The 19,982-nt window shown below is 34.5% G+C and overlaps 1 protein-coding gene across 1 annotated transcript in view; it reads right to left on the reverse strand.

The window, feature by feature from the left end:
* Positions 1–19,982, reverse strand: part of LOC124555068 (forkhead box protein P1) — a 714,894-nt gene that overhangs the window by 93,890 nt on the left and 601,022 nt on the right. The window contains exons 10-12 of the mRNA XM_047128852.1: positions 17,803–17,847; positions 10,806–10,882; positions 10,503–10,604 (exon numbers count right to left, since the gene is read on the reverse strand). Coding sequence (XP_046984808.1) covers positions 10,503–10,604; positions 10,806–10,882; positions 17,803–17,847 — 224 coding nt within the window. The remainder of the gene's footprint in view (positions 1–10,502; positions 10,605–10,805; positions 10,883–17,802; positions 17,848–19,982) is intronic.

Below are 19,982 nucleotides of genomic sequence, written 5' to 3' on the forward strand. Positions count from 1 at the left end.
ACAAAAATAATAAAAACAAGCCATGCCTCAGTGTTATGTATGTAATCAGTGAACAAAATTATTTCAGTAATTAGCTTTATCTTGAAGTCCTTCAAGTTCTGACTGTCAGAAGAAATGTGTAACAAATCACGCCAACATTCTGATGCAACTGGTTCATTTCTTGCTTCAGCACTGCCTCTGTTGCTATTTCATTTACCAGCTGTGGAAATTTTGATGTTTAAAGCCCTTGTAATACATATTATACATCTTACATTTGGAATGAAACTCCTTAACCTACAAGCAAAATGAAAACCATAACTGAATATACCAATTAGCTTTATAAATATTGAAGAAGCTGCAAGTGTAAATATACAGAAGCAGCAAGTATGATGAACTGAATCTGAAATTCAAAGAAAGTTGTTATTCAAAAGGTTAACTAGGTATTCTCCAAGCAAAAGACACATCTGTGGAAATAAGAAACATATTATTAAATTCTGTAATTAAACATCTAAATTCAGCATTTTTGAAATGCATCGCATCTTCATTTCACTGGTGAGCCAGAAGTAGTGAAACAGGCTGGTATGGTGAATGCTGCATCTGAATTCAGCTCAATTCAATTAGAATTTTAGTTTCACTTGCACAAAAGATCTTTAATTGCTATGAAGCATTTTGACTTAAAATGTGAGAAATGTGAGAAACTGAAATACCAGTGTGTATTTTTCATTTTTATTCTCCACATAACTAAATTTCTCCAAAACTGTCCAAAGAATATAAAACTAAAAGTATTTTTATTATAATATGAACTAATCAACAATCATTTCAGAAATGTATGTGGCACTGCTACTGAACACACGAGTGAAGGTGATTTGTTCTTGACTTCAGCTGACTGAGTTTCCTATCATGCATGATGTGGCATACCTGGAGACAACAGCAACTCATATACCAATATAAAAAAAAGCACACTGCAAGATATGCTGGCTGTGGCAGCACCAGCCAGGAGGTTGATAAAGTATCAGTAATATGCAAAAAATGTGACGAACTAAGGTAAGTAGAGATCCCAACACATACCATTTGGTAACATACAACTATGACAGCAAAAGTTTTAAAAGTGTACTTTTTTAAGCAGTAGAGAAGCTGGCCTGATTGGAGTTTAGCATTATTATCCACCACTTAGTGCATCCTGTGCTAATGGTTCTGCAACTCCATGCTGACATTTTCCTGAAGTGGGATTTTCTGAGTAAGATGCAAGATAAACTAAAGATAGACAAGGGTCAATTACCCAACATATCCAGCTATGGGGTCTACACAATGTGCTCATAGACATGGATACAAAAGGACAACAGCAAAGACCCAGGATTACAGCATTTGTGTGCCTCAACAGGGTCATGCACAAACAGAATATGTATCCATCAGGAAAAACTAACTGACCAAACTGAGCTCTTGTGTAAAAAAGGAAGCTGTCATTCTTTAAGAGCACACAGCCAAGAAAATTGCAAAGATGGAAGATGTTGATGAATGAAGGAGGTGAGAGCTTGTAAATATCCTTTATAATTACAGAGATGTATTTTCTAGGTCCCCATGAGAAATCAGTAACATTACTTATGAGTCTCGCATGTTAGCACACCAATCATTTTATACTCAACCATCCCTAATACTGCTAGCCAAAAGGACAGTAGTAGTGAACATGGTATCTGCTGTAGTAACTCGACCCATAGTAAGTCAGTGCAATAATGTTATAGTGTCAGTAGCTAAGAAAGATGGTAGTGTCCACCTAGCTTTAGATGCTAGAAAGTTAAATAAGATTCTGATGTGTGTCTTGATCTAACAGCTGGGTATTGGAAGATTGGGTAACATGCTAAATGTAGTTAGTACATTTCATTCCTGCATGATGAACTGAGGCAACTCTTTGGGCTGAAAGTGAGCCTATCTGGTTTTGTGCATGCCCTGCAACAGGTCCTAGGTTGGAACTTGTCAGAGAAAGTTACTCCGTATGTGGACAATGTGCTAATTACTGTGAGTAGTTGGTATGAATGTTACTCCATCCTGTACAAAGTATTAACAATATTTAAGAATAGTGGTCTCACTAATGATATAGGAAGTTGGCATGTGGTCAAAGACAGGTGAAATTCCCATGGCACATCATCAGCCAAGAGGGTATTCTGCACGATCCACCTAAACTTGAAGCAAACAGAGAAGCACCCACACAAAAAACCTGATGTCCTTTATGTACATATAATTTCAGCTCAAGCAGTCTTAATTGTTGTAATGAGTTATGGTTGTGTGCTGATGGAAATGATTATCATTAAGAGGTTAATAAAGAAGCAACGTACCTGATCCACCACCCCATCAACCAAAGCAAAGGTAAAAGAAAAAGAAGGAAAATTGAAAATAAAATAGAGCCCCAAGTTCATCATATGATGGATAAATATATCCACATAAAAAAAGAAAATAAGATCATTCAAGTCAGATGAAACATCAAGCTTCTCAATGCAAACCACCAACTTCTGAATTAAACAAAATAAAAATTCAATATGGGTGAAAAGAAAAGGAATTCTGAGCTTCATGCCAGCCAGATGTTCTTCTCACAGGCCCCAATATTGAAGTGAATGGTCTCAAATTGAGAGTGCCATTATGGAATCCTTGATTTGAAACCTGATTCTAAGAGCACAGTTGTGAGATGGAATATGTACTATTCAATTTATGTTAGCATATAGTAAAGTGTACAGAGAGCAAATGATGAGGTGGTGAAATGAGCATGAAGCAGAAAAAGCACCAGCAAATTATTAGAAGCTGGATGGAAATCACCAAGCCTGGTTAGACACCAAGTAACCCCTTCCAAGTGCCACCTGAGACATAGGAACTGGTAGCCTAACGGGACATTAAGGGCTCAGTCCTGAATTTTTATGTATGCATAATTCCGAAAGAATTAGAATTCACCATTTTTGGTGTTTAAAAAACTGCCAGAGAGCTAAGCTGGGAACAGGTCAGAACACCTTCACCTTGTCCCAGAGTCAGAGAAGTGTTTATACTGTCCTGTACTTTTAGTAGCTTGTATGGGTAACGTATGTGCTTGGTGAAAAATTCATCAGGAATGGTGAATTAACTGTTGATGAACTTCAGCATACCTCCATCTAGTGCAGTGATGTTTCCTATGCTTAGAATTATAGATATAAGATCATTTATCTTATTGTTACCTTATTACATGATCAGCGCTAATAAAGGGGGCAAAATCATGTTATAAGCTGGCACTGCTAGTTGACCACTTGGGTCAACAACTCACAGGCATGCATTTCATTTGTAATTACAGTATAAAACCAAACATTTTTTACATCGTCTGATGTATTTTCCATACAATAATCAAGCAACATTCTGAATATGGATGCTTTCATAATATGTTGAAATATTCAGAAATTAAATCTCTGTTCAAGAAAGAACCAAAGGATATGTACGAAACTATCAGCCTATTTTTGTTCTTCCAATCCCGCTGAAACCATTGCAGAAAGTAGCTGCAAATGAAATTCAAAATTTTGTTGTAAAATATGTTATTATTATAAGTAGCCAAATTTTATCTGAGCAAGGAAAAATCACTGAGGATTCAGGAAACAACTTTGCTGAAAAGATAAACAAAGAATGGAGTAAACTGACTGTCTAAATCATGGCTCACATATCTACAATGCGCTGTATGTATCTCAAAATTAGCTGGCCATTGTATATCTTCTAATTACTAACAACTGATACATCTTAATGTATAAAATAATTATTATAGCTTTCAGAACTCATAATCCCTGGCTCACAGTTTATAGAAGGATAATTTGTGGAAGGTTATAAAAGAGAGGCATATTACCACTCACAACTCATGGTGAGAGGGATCCACTTGCAGTGAGGGCAAGGGGAGCTCCATTAAGAATATTGTGTGAAGTTGGTAACTGAACATCTTGCAGAAGCCTTTTCAGATACTTAGGGTTCTTTCACTTATGTGTTCATACAGGGTGAGTCAGGAGGACAAGAACATGTTTTGAGAAATGATAGTATTAGCAATTCTGAACAAAGCACATCACATGAACATATGCCCTATTCCAAATGAATACACTTAATGTACATTGTTGTTCATTTTCTGTATTATTCAAACAATGTCAATGTTTACAATGTACCACATTAGTGCAGAGCAAGTTGAGATGAACAGTTTGACACAAGACACTTGGAGGCCATCAAGTCAGAAAACTATCTCCAAATGGCCTACACAAAATACCTAAGCTACAGTAAACACATGTTGTGCAAGATTTTCAATATTCTCACACTCTCTTCATACAAGCTATTAGTCCTACATAAAAAGATTAATAGGACCTTTTTTGTCAGAAATTTAATGTCATTTAATTTGGTACTGCAACACATTTTTGCTGGAGGGTGCACTTTTTGAGTTATCAAAAAAAAACATACAAAAGTTTCTTGTTCAGAATTACCAACACCATCATGCCTCAAAGCATTTACTCTCCTCCTGACTTCCTCTGTATATATACTCATCAATATTTGAGGGTAACAAGAAGACTGAATTCAGAATGAACTATGGCATTCACGAGTACAAGATAAGAAGTAAAAATAATATCCATGTTGACTATGCACCACTGTCTAGGCTTCAGAATGGAAGTTTATATCCTGGTGTGAAAGACTAAAATGGGATGCCAGTAGACTCAAGGCAAGAAATTGAAAATTCAAAAACTAAGCAAAAGAATACGTCATTAGCCACTCCTACAATTTACCTGAATAGCTGGCATGGCTATAAATTCAACTTAAATCTTATATCTGCATTTAACAGATTTGGACTTTGTCAGTATAGAGACAACCGAGAACAGTTACCTAAATGCTTAGTTTGGAGTATTAGATAACAACAACAGTTGTACGGGAATGAGCAGTGCATTTTTGCAAAGAAACTACACATCTACAAACAATTCCCATAATTATTAGTGTGACAAAACTAGTGTTAATCATAATTTCATATTAGTGTCCTTTAAAGAAGTGAGCTGCTATAATCTGGAATGAAATAGTTACAAACAAGCCATCAGCAGTTCACCTGCAGTATAAGTGAATACGTAAAGATGGCCCTATGGATACAGATATCCCTTTAACACTTGTGATTGCTGTGAACAGGAACAAAAGAGTACTGTGATCAATGTGTAACCTAACATTACAGGAAATTTGAGACATAAAAGAAATATATTGATTTAAATTAATGCATCTACAATTACGTTACATCAAATTCAGACTACAGCCATACAACTGGAACTTCTGAAAGCTAATTTATCAATAAGAATACACCTGTCAGAGGTAAAAAACATTATCCAATGAATCATTAATAGTGAGGCATATTTCATGACAAGAAAAATGAATTTCAGATGTTCATTGCAAATTTACATAAAAAATTGTTAACACTATAATTCCAAATTGTGCTACATAGATTATACCCAAAAAGGCAAGAATACATATAAATGGTATATTGAAAAATAAATGCCAAACATATATGAAAGTTTCTGTCCAATAGCTAACTGCTCATTGAACACATTAGATACCGTTACATGACACAGGAACGTAACAAATTTACAACAGGATAAAACAGTGAAATTCTTTGTCCAAAGTTATTAAAAGAATTACATAACTCAAGCTCAGAAAAGTTAAAGTGCTGACATGCATAGATGAAAGTTTTGTGTTAGAATTAACCAGCAATTAATCTGTCAGTCAAAATGTTCTTTTACATTGTATGCATATCATATTGCGTATGAAAAAGTTTTTTTCTTATTTTATAGAAGAAAATGTGTGCACAAAAATTATGTAAACAAAGCAGAAGATGCAAAAGACCAATGTGTGTTATATGGGAAAAATAAGGAATGTATTATAATGTTTATCGTGACAGCTACAGTATATTCATTTATATCTGGCAACATTTAAGAAAATGTATCAGAATTTCACTTTGGCTATATTCATTCAGGTATACCATAGCAAATTCACATTAGCATTTTAGTTCAGAAACATAAGCATCCTAATAGGGCACATTCACATTCTGCTGGCTTTGTTTCTGTGTCATGTCATGAAGGAGCGAAAATCTTCAATGACTACCACCTGTACTATTGATAAGTACATGGTGCAATAGTTACAGAAAAACTTGATTACTTTTAAAATGATGATATGTGACCTCCTTGTTTTCTGGTTGCAAATACCACAATGAAAAATAATAATTACTATTCCTTTGAGATATGTACACATCTCAATTTTAAAACAAATAATACAGTTTATTGCGATCAGTTTATATCAGTTAAGTATGAAAGTAAAGTTATTGTGATTCTAACCATCATTCAAAGTGTTACAAACCGTACTAGAGGTATAAAATACAAAGTATATGGTAATAATGAATGCATCAGTATTACTGTGTGTGTTCAAAAGTCATTACAAAATTTTATCAGGCTGCAGTAAGATATTATGCTTTTCCTTGAAAGAATGGGATAAAGAGAACAGTCATCAGCGAATTCAGAGTACTTATTTCATTAGTGGAATTACTACAGCCTAGGAAGAAATGTAATTCATTGGGAAATAGGTATAGCATTACATACCTTCATATAAAGTGTTCTTCGACACTTTTAGGGCATGCAGATTTTGAAAACTGATTGACGAAGCATTGAAAAATAATCATAAAAATTATGTACTGCTTGGGACACTATTAGTCAGTCAGTCAGTTAGTCAGAAGAATATATTTCACAAACACTGAATACCAGATACTAAAAACCCTTCTTCAACTAATATTTTCCATTTCGTAGAGGATTATAACAACTAAAGAAACGTAGAAATGAGTAAAGAGCATTGTTCTGTATATTTTGGCTGTAAATGAAATATGGATTCTTGAATTAGTATTCTCAGTTTATGTTTAAAGTAACTTGTGTGCATGTCTTGTCTGATTCTACAAAATAAATTAAGCTAATGACACCAAATACATCCTAGATTGACTACAAATTAATGGATATGATGATTTATCTCTTTCATCACTTTAGTATCCCATGAAAAGAATCTTGATTACCCATCGTTAACATTGTAATTTTACCTGGTTAAGTGTACAATTAATGATGACTCCTATGCAAAAGCAGTTGATAAAAATATTCTGCATGGGTCACTAAGATCGCAACATTGTGGCTTTTCCCAATTTTGTTATTCCATTACATTTCTCTTTCTTCTGTTTACTTTGCAAAAGAACTGAGGGAGTATTCCTTATATCAAGAATGTTGGACTATTTATCACCACTACCAATAGGCAGTATAGTGTCACAATCACAAGGAGATACTCCTAGCAGTTATAAAAACAGAGTACTAATATTCAAAATTAATGCTATAGTACATATGTATATTAATTTTCATAAAATTCTGAACAATGTCTGTTGTGATAGTATTACACAAATGTATGAGTTATAAATAATTCAACGCCAATTTATGGGGCAAATAATGTTCTAAAGTAAATATTACTGTCTCGACAATGAAGTTCTATCTTATATGATAAATTAAGGTAATGCACTGTGATTTCAGTACGAATAGTGCAGGAGAAGCCATACAACTCAGTGGATGACTTTTCTTTACAAACAATAATTACTTAAGGAATGTGAATAGTCTGGTGACATGCAATTTGAACTGCTGGGAGAAAAAATATTAGTCACTGGAACTGAATGAATAATTCCAACAACTTTTAACAAAACACCATTTGGTGTTGTTAGAGAGTTTTGAGCAATTGTGGTATTTTTGTTCCACCGCAATTGTCTTACTTTCCCTGTGGGCATCTCTACAACTCCTCTCCCTTTCCCTACACATTAAATCTATTCTGGCGGTCAGTACTGGTACCTTGGTTCTCTTATAGTCTCTTCAGGTACTTGGAAAATATTTTCTAAATACATCTGTCCTTGCAGAATTGTACACCGTGTACTTTCATAAGGTGCTGTATGTGAATGTTGAAGTAAAAAAAAAAAAAAAAAAAAAATATATATATATATATATATATATATATATATATATATATATATATATATATATATATATATATATATATAGAGGTGCAATTTTTATGCTTTACAGAACTCAAGAACTACTAGGGGGTATAAATAGGAAACACAAAATTATTCAAAGCTAAACTAGCTAAACAGGCTATGCTGTTGTTCTTTAATGACTATAGTCACTTCTGGAAAAGAAAACTGTTTTCACCACTTTCACCACTACAGTGAGAATTGAATATATATGTTTTACAACTATGATGTTCCATTTGCAAACAATTTTCTTTAGCATATTGCTATAATGCTAATATTCATTACAGCTCCATTGTGAATCAGAGTATTTTTATCTTATCAGTTCTATCGGAGATGAGCTTATGCATGTTATACATAATTAAAATAATTAGTATTTGGCCACACTGCACAGTTACATAATGTGATGAAAATGTTGAACTGTGTGGTTGATGGCAAATAATAAGAATTCTGTGTAATGTGAGTTTATTCTGCACTACTACTATTTTTTTCCTTTATAAGACCAGATATATGATGTTTCCTGACAATTTTTTATTAACAGCTATATAGTGTTTGGGTTTAGCTTTACTGGCATCACACTATTTTTTTGTACTTGCAGTGATAAATTTCCTCATTTTCCAAGTCAAATGTCAATTTACAAAAAATGTTTAACACTAGCTTTCCCTTGATGTTGCGACTCTAAATAACTTGCTGCTGCATTTTTGGGAAATGATGAATTCCCTCTGTGGTTTAGTACATCTTTCTTTGGCAGCAACTAAACCTTTGTCTGGGAACTAAATTTTATAATGCTGGGGAGGGAAAGAAAACAAAAGAATAGAGAAGAAAAGAAACCTCAAAATAAATTATCTACACACATAGAAATCTCTTTCTGTCTCTAACAATTATTTCTGCTATGATTTTTTATATAGTAAGGAAGGCTGTAATGGAGGAGAAGCAGCCAATTAGGCTTTTTATGGGTAATTTAGAATTAATGATTTTCTTTGTGTGGCTTTTTGGAACATTTTTGGAAAACTTACATTGAACAAAAGTTACAAATTGTAGACTAGTATCTCTTCTGGGTGGTTTTTTGTAGATATGTGTACAAGAATTTTGAAATATCTAAATTGATTTAATATTCTCACAAAAGACAGTTTAGTTTCTGAAAGTATCTGTGAACTGACCAAGCAATCTATGCTTATAAAAATAAAAGCCTGGAGTCTCTAAATGACAAAATCTGTGTGTGATGAAATGTAATCTAAGATTCAATAATTATATACATAACAATGTAACAGACATAGTTCTTTTCAATGGTTTCCACTTATTTTTTAATTTCTACATCTGCTATGTGGTGTAATATGGAGGTATGTATAATTTAATGTAATCTAATATTACTTTCATCTCCTTTGTGACACTACCACCTGCATATTGGTTCCTTTAGAAGACTCCCACATTTTCAGATGAAAAAAAAGAAAAAAATGAATTGATACAGATTAAATGCTTGTGAGATCATCAAAGACAGATTGATGAACTAAGGAAGAAATAAACAAATAAATAAATACATTAATCTTATTTCTTACTTTCTTCAGTACAAAACCTCCTTCACGGTAGATTTATACTGGTTCAATTTTTATTACAGGCTATTGGCTTTTGGGAATGTTAAGATGATGAAAAGTACAGTATATCAGTGACACAGTGATCTGCTCTGTGTGTGTGTGTGTGTGTGTGTGTGTGTGTGTGTGTGTGTGTGTGTGTGAGTGTCTGTGTGTGCGTGTGTGCACCACTATAATAATTTAGTTACATATGTAATTGTATACTTCATACCATCATTATAATCATATTTTTTAGCACATGTGTATAGGCTTTTACACTCTCTTTTCTTAATATAGTACAACTTCACTTACTTAATGCGCTGATTGGAACTACATAAGACATTTGGCGAATCCTATGCTGCCATGTATATGGTGTAATGGACGATTAATGAAGGAAAGAAAAAAAGAAGCATAGGTAAGAGGCTGTGGTAAGTACTATTGATGATTCTACTTCACACACAAAATCAGACTGTGTTTTTTGTTCTACTAGTTTTCTACACATGAAAAAGCTCCTACAAATGGATGGAAGAAAGATGGCAATGAAGAAAAGATACAAGACATAACTCACTCACTCACTGACTCTCTCTCTCTCTCTCTCTCTCTCTCTCTCTCTCTCTCTCTCTCTCTCACACACACACACACACACACACTCACTCACTCACTCACATCACATCACATCACATCACATACAGCAACACTACTGGGATAAGGTATTAATACTACATAGTTAATATTTTCAGTAATTGCAATTACATGATTATTAACGTATTGTTAGCAATATTTGAACAAATGTTATATTCATTTAACCTGCAACAAAAGTGATAAACTTTCACAAAGAGGAACAGAGCAAATATACACACAGTTGCTGTTTTTTTAGTGCTTAATGTTATAGTAAAAATGTGTTACTTTACCTTCCACGTTGCTGCATTACGACGAAAGTAGCAGAAAGTATTTTGAAACCAATTGTAGATCTCATTTAACGTAAGTTGTTTGTCTGGTGACTCAATGATGGACTGAAATAAGAAAATAGTACCATCAGACATTATTGAAGATTTTTTTAAATTCTGTAAGTGACAATTTATTGAATGTCAATGGAAATTATTCACTTTATTTTCAGGATTTTTAATAACTCATGCTAGTGGTTGGTTTACCTTTGTGATAGCAGATTTCTTTAAACTTCAGGAATCATACACAAAACAAAGTGTTAGACTTACCTGTCGTATTAACGATGCATATGTAAATGGAGGTCGCACATCAGCATTCTTGTAAAATTCTCTGTTTCTCTGAATTTCTGAAATATCAGAGTATAGAAAAGTTACCACCTTATCTGTACATGTTAAAATATAAGAGAATCTTAAAGGACATTGCCTGAATTAGGTGGGTTTTTAAGAAAAGAAAAAAAAATTGAGGTCTCTTAGACGCTACAGGACATTACAAGTTAACATCTCACAACTTAACATTCAAATGATGAAAAATGACAAATGGCTCTATAACTCAACCCAATAATAATAATAATAATAATAATTGTTATTATTATTAGTTTTGGAAGTGTAGTATTGTTTGATTGTGATGTTCCACACATATAAATAAGTTTATTTTGGCATTGGAAGAAATGGAAATCTTGTGTATCTGTGACACACACAGGAGAACAAATCTTCACAATTTTGGTGTAAAGGACGTGGTGTCACAAATTTTGGACTGACATTAAGATAGGTACTAAGACCCCAAAGAGGTGTAAACACATGACTCGAGGAATTCAGGAATATCTAGAATGGGATAGAAAAGATTGGAAGCAAAAAGTAATTGTTGTACTGAAAGTGATAAACACCAAATAGTGACTGATGTGACTGCTCTTTGACATAATAATTTCTCAGAGCATTCAAACCAGTGTTTGAGTATGTTTACCATTAGAAATTTCTCTACTGTAATTCAAATTCTGAGACAGTGCTCACTTATTAAAAGAATTAATTACCAAAGATAATATACAAAAATTGATATTGTTCAATTCTGTAGACACAGCTGTAAATAGATGCAGTGATGGTTGTGCGTTAATGACAAAAAAATACAAAGTTAGTTTACATCAAAAAATTATCTATTTTAAATATCAGGTAACATTTCTAGTAGTAGTAAGGCTTCCCCTTGCTCTTCATGGCTGGCAAATGTTAAAAATTCAGATAGCTTAAACCTTCAATGACAACTAATGTGGAACCACTGAGAAGTCCTAATGGTCTAAATTATGGATAATGCTACCAGATTATCTTCCAGTGAGTAATAAACCCTCTGCTAAATACTGATAGTTGTTTGGATCACTGCTTCATGCATCTTCTAGCATATCAATCACTCATGGATACCACGTGCAAGTAATTTATACACCATGTCTAAACTGCTTCTGTGGACTCTGTTTACAAAAGCAACACAAAAACCACCTGTAGTACATGCAAATAATATTAATTTTTTATGCAAGACTTTAATCTTCTACCATGGACAATGCTATTTATAAAATTTTGCCATTAGTAGTCAGATTTCCAGGGCACAAGCTTTATGAAAACTACTGAAAGTATTGTGTGAATCAAAGTTCTGAGATTCAGATGTGTACCTCTCAAGCTTTGAAGCTTATTCCATAATGGCATTCATCATTGTTGTAATTAGTAAACTTACAAATATGACGATTTTTTAATAAAATTTATATTACTGTAGCTACAGTAATGTTCCTTGCAAGTTATATACTCCCTTCTTACTTAAAAACTAGTACAATGATGAAGGCACAACAGTGAATATCACAAAAGAGAGACCTAAGTCCTTGTATACAAGCTACAAAAAGATATTCTGTTGAATAATATAAACACAAATATGTTTGAAAATTATGCAATTATGGGAGCTTCAAGGTGATATTATATTTACTGAATATTCACAACAGAGTACGATATCTTGTCTAATTAGATTATAGAATAACAGTGTATGAACAGCTGAGAAGCACCTACTAAATGGCCATGTTTATGTATATGCCTGAGATGACATGGAAGTACTGAATGTTGTTTGCCACTGAATGCAGCAGTAAATACTATATGAGAAATTGATGTTCTCATTAATTCCACAGGGAAATATTTAACCAAGTTACATAGTTCAAAATGAGGCACAAGATTTATTTTTGTTAATATGACTGCAGCCTGCAGAACTCACAATGTGTTGATAAACATAAAAATTCAGGAATAAGCTGAGAACAAATCACAGTCTCACAGTGTAGACCATCTCTAGAGTATATTACCCAGAATCAGTGTCATACCATGTCAGTACCCTAAGTGAAAATCACTGCAAATTATGGATGATCCCATCTACTCTGAATTGCAGATAATGTCAACAACTATTCTTAGATCAGAAAAGTTGTAGAGTTCAAAGCAACAGCTAGCTTTCAACATGTTTCCAGACCTCTATTCCAAGAGGATAATTTTGGTCTGCACATTGCAAGGGACCTAAAAGATGTTTATTGTCTTTGTTACAATAATAATTATTCACTGCCTGCTCACAGCACTGTCATGTCATCTACTGGTACCAGGTGGTGCAATGCTCATGATATTTTTCCAGTAGCTCCCAAAGAAGAATTTTAATTTAGAGCAGAAGCTTTCTTAACTGAACTTTTATTGATCTCGCCATGGCAGAATACTCAGAAAATTCTAAAATCCACCAGGCTTATGGAACCAATTGTCAATTTTTATTAAACTTCAGTTCTCTTTGCTCCCATAACAGTAGTCATAATATGAGGCTAATTCTGTCCAAGATCCATCACAGTAAGCAACTATAAAAAATAAACGGAAATGATTTAACAATGCACTGTGGCAACAGTTATTTTTCATCAGATTCAGTAAAAGAAAAACATTCATCCCTGCAGTCACTTTGGTCTTAGAATTCAAAGTACATTAGTCACATAAGAATCAACCTGCTGCCATTTTCACCTAATGAGGTAGAAGATAAAAACCCTCCTTGATGTTCACCAGTCCCAAAATTCCACTCACTTTGTTGTTATGGCAATGGAAAGAATGGTGGGATTTGGCATTGTGTGAGATGTGATCCACTTCTATTTTTTCCGTATATAGGCCATACCATATATTTGTTTGTTATTATGCTCAACATAATACATGTATTCTGCAGTGAATTTAATCTGAATATTTCTTTTAGTTTTGTGATTATGCATTATGAAATATGAAACTTGTGTATTGTTTGTACATAGCACTTTATAATTTCCTTTATTGAACATGTGAAAAATTCAATATCATATAAATCTTCAGTGGAAGATGAGTAAAATAGAAATAGTAACAAACAACATTTTTCAGCACAATGGGCTGTATATGATTGTTCACTTGGATTGTGGTACTCAGTGGTTATAATTCTGACACAGTCCATGAAAGTTGACTTGGATCTTCTGGATATTTATCTTTGAAACATAATTACTGTTTCAAATGTGACACTTCTAAACAGAATAATTTCATATCAGACAAATTTCACAAATATTTCATCCAGCAGCTGTGAAAGTATGAAAGTAAGAAATCGTGTCCTGATGTACGTCCTCAGACAAAATTCATTGGAAGAGCCTGGGTTTTAGTTTTCTATACAAATTTAACAAAATGTTAAAAATTGTGTGATGATACCCAAAAAAAGTTTTCAGAGAAAACAGTAAGCTTATACAAAACCCCAAACCTTAAAATAATGGGTATCTGAAAAACATATAAATGTTGTAACTGAAATGTGTGTCAGTGGAACAAATATCATTATATGCAGATGCAAACAAAAAACATAGGAACAGAAGAGAGAAAGATGAAAAATGTTGTAAAATGTGACTACATTTTACACATTTCTTCTTTCTTCAGTTGTGAATTAGAAATTGAAGGGTTTGGTGCAAGAAGGAGGCAGCTCCACTTTTCCCATTTTGTGGCAAATTAAAAAAAGAATTAATTTAATTTTCATCAAAACCAAAAAATATAGTCAGCTTTGTGTTAGGTTATGGGGTATCTAACACTACTGACCAGACTACACACAAATGCACGCACTCAGGTACGTACACTGGAGTTTTGAATTTTGGAGCTGCCTCCATTTTGCTCCAAAGTGAATTAAAAACTCTTTGTAGAACGATTTTCTCCATAATTAACCATATTTCAGTTTGAAAAACATTTATTAATAAAGAAAGTACAACATTATTGGCATAATACATCAATATGTACAGTTCTTCTTCAGTCTTCTAGCTTTCCCTCGGTCTCCTCTGGATCGTTTGAAGCATCTGACATCGCCTGGCTGTAAAGCCACATTTCGTTTTGCCCAATATACTTTCTGACCAGCTCTTTGACATCTTTAAACTTTTGGTCTTTAAGCAGGAGGAGACAACCATAAGCTTGATGAAGGTGGTCCATTGTTATGAGACTCGCAAGTCCTTTGTTGCAAAGTTGTGCATTATTGAAGACAGTCATCCCTACAGTCACACTGCCTCGAATAATCCCTTTACCAATGTATGGCTGTTCATAGAGGAATATTTTGTACTGATTAAATATTTTCCTCTTTTCTTGTTCAATAATGATACATAAGGGTTGTTTAAACAAACGTTCTTCAACTTGTCAACAAAGTTGAAAATAAATCCCTGGTTCACTTCAGTGACATGAAATTTGGGGCTGGTTCTTCTGATAATGCAAGCATAGTCAACTGGAAGAAAAACTCTTTCTACCTTCCTCAAACACTTTTCTATGTTACTGAATGCTCTGTCGCATGGCATAAAGCTGTGGCCCGGTTCTGGGAATTGATGAACGATCTTTGTAAAACAGCCACTTCGCACAAGGTAAAACAGGTACTGCATTAATGAATGATTTTTATTCTGTGAGACACAGTTATCAGAAAATTGGTAAAGTATTTTGATATCACCTATTAGAATGTGGTTGATGTAGTGATGTGTAAAACTGATTGGCTCATTGGGTGTCTTTTTTCCTATGGTTTCATCATAGAGATAAAAATGATGTATTCCAGTCTTACCAGATGAAATCACAAAGTTATAGACCCACAATTGGCATTTATAAACTGCGCCTCCAGAAGGAACTTTGGGGAAGTGCATGTTTTGTTGGTAGTTGAAGCACAACATCTCGGTGTCATTATTACATTGTGCAAGTGCCACTGTGTCTTTAATCTGCCGATAAAACGAATCCGCCCAACTTTGATGAAGTAGCATGGCATCTGGGGCTCCTTATGTCTCTTATCTGAGATAGAAGAGGCACTGAGTTCCTTTTGTATGTTGTCACACTTTTGACACGTGTCCAATCTTGGGTGCGCAGATATGATGTTGAAGTGTATATTGAAGTACTGAAAGTAAAAATCATATTCTACTGGAGATTCAGAGTGCTTCTTCGTCTACAAAAGATGCATTTCTTTGATAAGGAGGTCGGCAATCGAGTACTGTCTACTGCCATTGTCTTGTTGACTGTAATGCAATTCTCACCTAGGAAAACTGTCAAAGTGACAATGAACCTTTTACACAGTTTCATCTGGAATTTTGTTACATCTTGTATTATGCTTTCCCCTACCATCTGGTTTTGGTGTGATAGCTCCTTCAAAAGAAAATTGCTTTGTGATGTTTTCCACTTTTTTACAGACTCTTGCATTACTCTCACCAACTCAAACAGTATAAACATTTGAAAATGCCCTGGCCTTTCCTGTTCCACTTTTTGGCCTATTTATTTTAACAGGTAAACCTTTTATGCAACCAGCCAAATACACATCTTGGGTGTACATAGTTGTTAGGCCATTAAAAGCATAATTAATATGATGCCTTGCCTCAATGCTGAATTCAGTGAAACACTTGCGTTTGCAACTGCAATCATACCTGCAGTCGGGTGAGGCAGGTTTTTTCCACTTGTGCTCTTGTACTGCTTTCTGTCAACTTTCCACTGTTTTCTTATGTTCCATTCCCATTGTTCCTTGTGCAATCCATTCTTGCTCTTCAGTGGTCCAACAACTATTCCTCTGCTTCTTGAATCTTCTTCTGAATCAGTAGACATCCCATCTTCACCTGGCTCATAGTTTTCTGAAGAGTTACAATTAAACAGTCCTTCCTGTTCTGATTGACTCATATTGACAGAAACCGTGAAACCAAAAGATGATGAAGTCACAAAACAGATAGTAAGCCTGATAAAAAATACCTCTCACAGAGAACGCACAATGTTTACACTGGTCTGCTGAATACATAACATAACCTCCTTCCTGCTATCATTTGGGGGAAGAACAAGGCAGCTCCCAGAGCTAGAGCTGCCTCCATTTTCATGCAAACTCAGAGTACAGGCAGCTCCATCTGTTGGATTTCTCTGGAACTAGTGTGTGGAGCTGCCTCCTTCTTGCACCAAACCCCTCAATTTTAATATCCAAAAGTCAATACACACAATTTTTCACATTCTTTATCATTCATAAACATCACTATGTTACCTATTGATAATAACACATTAATAAATTTACATCTCAATAAGTTATAAAATGCAAAACTGTTAAATGCAATGTTAAAAATTAATGTTATTGTGAGAAAACTCTGTGGGTGCGCGCATGTGTGTGTGTGTGTGTGTGTGTGTGTGTGTTTGTGTGTGTGTGTGTGTGTGAGAGAGAGAGAGAGAGAGAGAGAGAGAGAGAGAGAGAGAGTGTCAGTAACAGGGCGATGAGAGTGGTAGAGGGGGAAGCAGTTAAGTTTTCAAGCAAATGTATTGCCTGTTATTTGTTAGTAATGTGACGTATGATGAAGATAATTTCATATTAGTTCAGTTTCTTTCAGTTGCTTACATACTATGTGATACTATATCACATTTTTTTGTTCCCAATATTTTCAATAAATTCTATGAATTAACAGTAGCATTAAATGAAACTCATAAAATGGAATTATTAATTTTAAGGAAAGTAGTTTATAATTTCCACAAATACAATGCTCAAAACTCATAAGAAAACACAAAAAATTAATTGTCTTCAATACATACACCCTTCCATTAAGTATTAAGTTTGATTTTGGTTATTGAGACCAACTAAACTCATATTCACAGGCCATGTGTGACACATAAAATTCAGAGGCAAATAGAATGGACCCTTGAAGATATTACACAAGCAATAGGAATGACATCCTATTCTTTTTGTTACAATTAAGTATACTGGAACATGATTTAATCAATGATACAGTGAAGAAAATATAGACAATCTTCTCTTTACCTTGTTGAACATCAAGTCCTGCACGTTCCAGCATATATGGTAGCCCTACATGAAGGACAGCAGCCAGGAAGTAAGTAGCACAGAAAGAAAGAAGAGAGGTTTTCATGAGAAATTAATTTTAGTAATATACAGGTATAGGACAGGCTGTTATAATGGTGTTGTGCAATTCTGAATTTCATTCCAATTTTAGTTGTGCCTTGCAAGGACTCTCTCAACTGATACTCTTGCCTATGTGTTATAATTTAGACAAGGGTAGGTTTTCTATAATTTCATTACTATGATTATCTGCTGAATGGAATTACATAAAATTTACAGTAAAACTAAAACCTGAAAGTCTCACACAACAATAAAGACAGATAAACTGGTTGCACTTACCAGTACATGAAAGACTGGTTTGACTAATAACAATACATTGAAATGACTGCCAAAGTTTCATATCAGCGCACACTATGCTGCAGAGTGAAAATCTCATTCTGGAAACATCCCCTAGACTGTGGCTAAGCCACGTCTTCGCAATATCCTTTCTTTCAGGAGTGCTAGTTCTGCAAGGTTCGTAGGAGAGCTTCTGTAAAGTTTGGAAGGTAGGAGATGAGGTACTGGCAGAAGTAAACCTGTGAGGATGGGGCATGAGTCATGCTTGGGTAGCTCAGTTGCTAGAGCACTTGCCCGCGAAAGGCAAAGGTCCCGAGTCTCAGCCCAGCACACAGTTTTAATCTGCCAGGAAGTTTCAACAATTGACTTACCAGAGGGTTTTGCATTGTCTTTGAATTTAGGAATTTAATGCCTTCAACTAATTTAAGTCTGCCATTACATGTGGGTAATGCAGTGTTTTAAATGAAATGTGTATGGGGAACAAAATATATCTTGTTTTATATGGTCACAAGACAAGAAAAGTGTTTTGTATTTTCAAACGAAGTTGTCATTCAGTACATTCCACTATATTTTAACTAGGGACCTAACAGTCATCAACAGTCATCCAGAGGTGAGCCATCAAAGATTAATAATGATGTCCTCCATTTAAAAGATATAGTGCACTACACACATGTCAAAATCATGTTGACAGATGGGTCACACTACATGGTGGCAGCATTCTTGGTGGTGGAACTGCTGAACTCAGCTGTCTTCCATGTTGCTACTTGCCACTGGCTGTTGGTGCACTCTGCATCTTCAGTTTGAGCAAACTGTGGAGATGATAGGACTCCACACATTGTCTAGCTGGTAGCCACTATCACAATTCATCAGATTATCTGCCAGGCATATTTCCATGGATTCTTTAATAATGGAGTTCCAAAATGATGGTGCTGTGGTTACAATCATTTTTCTTCATTCAATGTCCAATGGAAATGCAAGCAGTACCCAAAAGAAACTGATTTTTTATTTTTTTATTTTTTTAAACTTATTTATTCACATTTTAACCACAAACTTTCAATCCCCTTCAAAGTACTATCCACTTGCACTAATAAACTTGTCTAACTATTCTTCAAAACATTGTTTAAATTCATCATTTCTGGTGCTTGACAGCACCTCCATCATTTTTTTTCTTCACCTCAGTAACATCAGCAAAACATTTTCCTTTCATGTCTCCTTTCACTCTAGGAAACGAAAAAGCCACATGGGGCAACATCAAGTTAGCATGGGGGGTTAGGAACATGGGTCATACAATTTTTGGTCAAGAATTGTTGTACCGACAGGGCTATGTGAGCATCAGCATTGTCATGATGTAAAAACCAGATACCTAACTGATACAAATCAGGCCTCTTCCAGTGCACACTGTTGCCCACTCTTTTTAAAACTTCAAAGATGAAAGCCTGATTGACTTTCTGACCCTGTGGAACAAACTCTGAATGGACAACTCCTCTCACATCGAAAAAAAAAAGAAAAAAAAAAACCAGCAAATCAGCATTGTTTTAATGCTTGATTTTACCTGATGAGCTTTCTTGGGATGAGGTGAACTTGAAGTCTTCCGCTGACTTGATTGTTGCTTTGATTCAGGATTTTAAGCATTGCACCAAATTTTGTCACCTATGATAATATTTGAAAAAAAGTTTGGATCATTTTGGGACTCTTCTTTCAAAGCATAGCATGCTTCCACATGACCTTTTTTTCTTTTTTTTTTTCCCCTAGCAGTCAGCAGTCATGGCACAAATTTGGCAGCCACCACTTTCATTCCAAAATTCTCT

This window comes from Schistocerca americana, chromosome X, assembly GCF_021461395.2.
Source record: "Schistocerca americana isolate TAMUIC-IGC-003095 chromosome X, iqSchAmer2.1, whole genome shotgun sequence".
Taxonomy (NCBI): domain Eukaryota; kingdom Metazoa; phylum Arthropoda; class Insecta; order Orthoptera; family Acrididae; genus Schistocerca; species Schistocerca americana.